The sequence below is a fragment of the Malus domestica genome, chromosome 05 (genome assembly GCF_042453785.1).
Source record: "Malus domestica chromosome 05, GDT2T_hap1".
Taxonomy (NCBI): domain Eukaryota; kingdom Viridiplantae; phylum Streptophyta; class Magnoliopsida; order Rosales; family Rosaceae; genus Malus; species Malus domestica.
Genome location: NC_091665.1, coordinates 6,648,657 through 6,652,000, shown reverse-complemented (window position 1 = coordinate 6,652,000; position 3,344 = coordinate 6,648,657). Strand labels below are relative to the sequence as shown.

The following is a 3,344-nucleotide window of genomic DNA, read 5'->3' as shown; positions in this document are numbered from 1 at the left end:
ATTTATTTTTTGCAGAAATGATCTGTACAGTGTAATCATATTATGAATGGTTCTGATCATAAGTACAAAACTCTGTGTTTAAAATACTAAGAGTTTTGAGTAGGAATTCCATCTTTGAGTAGTCAAGTATTATTCGTATTTGCGGATTCTCGCTAAGAACTCCTAGCAAAGGAGATAGTCGGAGCGAGTGAGGGCTAATCTCATTAAACTTAGGGACTTTTAACAAAACACTCTTGGTACTGTTCACTTTGAACGAAAAATCACATTTTTACCTTTCTCTGGTACTATGTACTACACATTTATTTATCATTTTTCATTAAAACTAAATTTGTTTTTGAACTTTTCATTAGTTTTCCTTTAAACTTAATCCCTTTGCCTACCAAACATAGGACTACACTAAGTGTAGTCTAGTCCAATAAAACTTAGTGAGCCTAAACAAGCACTACCTTAGGTTGAGATTTTGGTAATGCTCACGCTGTTAAAGGTAGTTTCGTAATTTTAAAATTATAATCAATCCATGAGTGTTGTGGTTGACTTTAGTGTCAGCGAGAGATTGTTAGATATGTATACCTTAAAAGTCAACAATAAGATGCAAATTTAGATAATGCAAATTATTAATATACTAATTTAATCAGAGGCCAAAATCACTATTAATGATATAGTCTCATTGGTTGTTACAAAAATGTCACTCTTACCACATTTTACATATATATCCCATTTGTACCATCTCTCTAATAGAGATGGAACCCGCATTTGTTGGTGGGCATTACCTCTATTAGAGAGGTCTTACAAATGCGGTATGAAAAATATGATAAGTATAGCATTAACTCTAATTGTTTTATGCCTAAACAGTAAGTCCATTGTAATCTAAAGAAGTCAGATTCAATAGACCTTTTCTCTTGCATGTGGTCCAATATCCTATTGGATAGTTGTTGAGCTTTCATTCATGTGTCCAGAGTTCGAAACTTCTCATCTTCTAAATTATTGTAATAGTTTCGAACTCTTCCCCTCCCCTTAATAATAATATATATATTTAAAAGAGACCTTTTCTCTAACTATCATATCTTAAATTGTTTCTAGTTGTAGTATTATCAGATAAATAATGGATAATTTATAAAAAAAATCGTCACACATTATACTCAATTAGGAGAGTGGGCCGTTTCAAATCATTTGTTAGAACATAAACAAGTGTGTAAGTTCTCAATAGAGATAAAGTGCCCTAGACAAAAAGTTCTTGCATGTAGTTTAATAAATTACAAGGGAATGATGAAATTACTTAACAAGATTAATTAAGTTGTCTTTATTAATTGTATCGACAAGTCGTAATTAGATTTAGGCCTTCAAGTAGTTTCGGGTTTCGGAGGCTTATTGGGCCCGGAACAATTGGTCTTGCCTTAAAGTCATAAGATGTGACTTAGGTAAAAATAATGGCCAGAAAGGCCCACCAAGCAAAAGAGGCCGGTTTTATTTTCATTGAGTATTTTTATGTAGTTTTCAGGGGACAAGTATTCATACCACTTCTAAGAAAACCTTTGAAGTTTGAGTTTCTCTGAATCAGTGAATCTGAAATAAAAGGGTACACACACACACATATATATATGTGAGCTAAAATCGGAAGACACTCATTCTTCTACACATATTTTTAATGTGCAAGACAATGCATAATTCAAAATATATATTAACGCCTTTCTGAGACAATATTTCTGCATGTCACTCTAGAGAAGAAGTTGAATATTAGTCAGAGATAATTTCTTTTCGAACAACACAATCACACAATACAATATCACATACAAACTTAAAAGCAGACCCCAGAAAAAATAAGACAGGAAAAAGAACTTAATAAAAAAAACACAGAGAGATGACCTATAAATATTTAATTAACAGGCTTGTTAACCCAAAGATCTGCCCACTGAAGATGGAGGGTGTATAAACAAGAAGAACTGAGACTGATCAATTAGTTTTTCCACCTTCCCCTGTGCTTAGTCCAGGTCTTTCTCGAGTGCTCACCTTTATCCTTGTAACTTCAGCAGCTTCGTCCTGCACATTAAAATACACATATTTTGTGCATTACCGTAACATGATCTATCTCTATAATTCAAACATGGGTTTAGTGATTTTTTTTTTCCTTCAATATTAAAAGAGGTCTCAAGTTCAAATTCCGCTCCGAAGTTAATTCATCAAATAAAATAAACGAAAACAAAAACCCACAATGCATGTCTACAATATATGTGTTATAGAGAGAGAGAGAGAGAGAGAGAGAGAGAGAGAGAGAGAGAGAGAGAGAGAGAGACTAACTGCAGTTTCTGTAGCTGATGAAGATGGAGGATCACCGTATGTCATCAGAAGTGATGGAACTGCACCATCAAGTAGCTGTTCTGAGGTTGGAGGAGTAATTTTCTCGGGGTTTATTTCATCAGTGTCTTTCACCTCCTGAGATTTAGTCTGAATGCCCAAACACTTGAAAAAAGCCCGGACGACTTCTTCAAGGAAGTGGCATGGAAATATATAGTAACTTCTCTTCTCCATCAACTCCTCCTCCTCATCAGCTGATACTTCATGCGACTGTGAGTACTCCATTTCAACAAATATCTTCTTCTTCTTCCTTTGAATCTTGCAACCAGCTTCACCTACTCCTTTTAATACCCCGGTTCTGCTCTCCCTACAGATATCACTTTAAATAACTCTGTTCGTTTCAATTCTGATAGATGTACATAATTACCCTTCTCTTTTATGTTCTATTACATAATAAGGACTTACATGAAATGAGTTAACTGTCAATGTGTTGTCTCAAATTCTTCTTATGCATTGTGTTAGTGGCCCGAAACACCGGGGTTGGCCTTGAGAATTTGGGGGCTCTAGGCAAGCCTTTGAAGTGGGGCACTAGAGTTCTTTGACTTCCAACCATTTGAACATTGATATGTATAGAAACAAATTTAGCTGAATACATGAAAAAGTCTATTTATACATCAAATATCATTAAAAATCAACATTCAGCATTCAACTCAATATTATGCCGATAAAGTCTTAAAGAACAATAAAACCTCATTGACGAATATAAGAAATTCACAATTCCCAAATATATCTACATAAACCAAATAACAACACAATAATAATATCAAACCATTGGTCCATCACCATACCATAGAAAAATGTCTCAATAACTCAAAAAGATAAAATTATAAAAAGAGATAAAAAAAAGATAAAATTTTCTCTTCGATTACCTTAGCAATTTGCAATCGAGGTGTTTGTTTGGGGAATGCAACAAAGGCTAAAGGGTTTAGCTGTTTAGCGTATGGTGTTTGGCGATCTGGGGAGGGCGACAAAAGAAGTAAACAAGTTTGTCT

The 3,344-nt window shown here is 34.2% G+C and overlaps 1 protein-coding gene across 1 annotated transcript; it reads right to left on the bottom strand.

Annotated features, from left to right (window-relative positions):
• Nucleotides 1-1,732: 1,732 nt before the first annotated feature.
• On the bottom strand, nucleotides 1,733-2,619 carry LOC114823213 (uncharacterized). Its single transcript, XM_029098662.2, has 2 exons — nucleotides 2,296-2,619; nucleotides 1,733-2,037 (listed from the first exon to the last, which is right to left on the bottom strand). Exons 1-2 carry the CDS (start codon nucleotides 2,575-2,577, stop codon nucleotides 1,951-1,953), a joined length of 369 nt encoding a protein of 122 aa, XP_028954495.1. The 5' UTR covers nucleotides 2,578-2,619; the 3' UTR covers nucleotides 1,733-1,950.
• Between the last annotated feature and the right edge of the window lie 725 nt (nucleotides 2,620-3,344).

What these genes read in the sequence shown, in the direction of transcription:
- LOC114823213 (XM_029098662.2), bottom strand. Translation starts at nt 2,577, where the DNA reads ATGGAGTACTCACAGTCGCATGAAGTATCAGCTGATGAGGAGGAGGAG. An exon ending in CATCAGCTACAGAAACTGCA is followed by an intron (nt 2,038 to 2,295) that starts GTTAGTCTCTCT and finishes TTTAATGTGCAG; the next exon opens with GACGAAGCTGCTGAAGTTAC.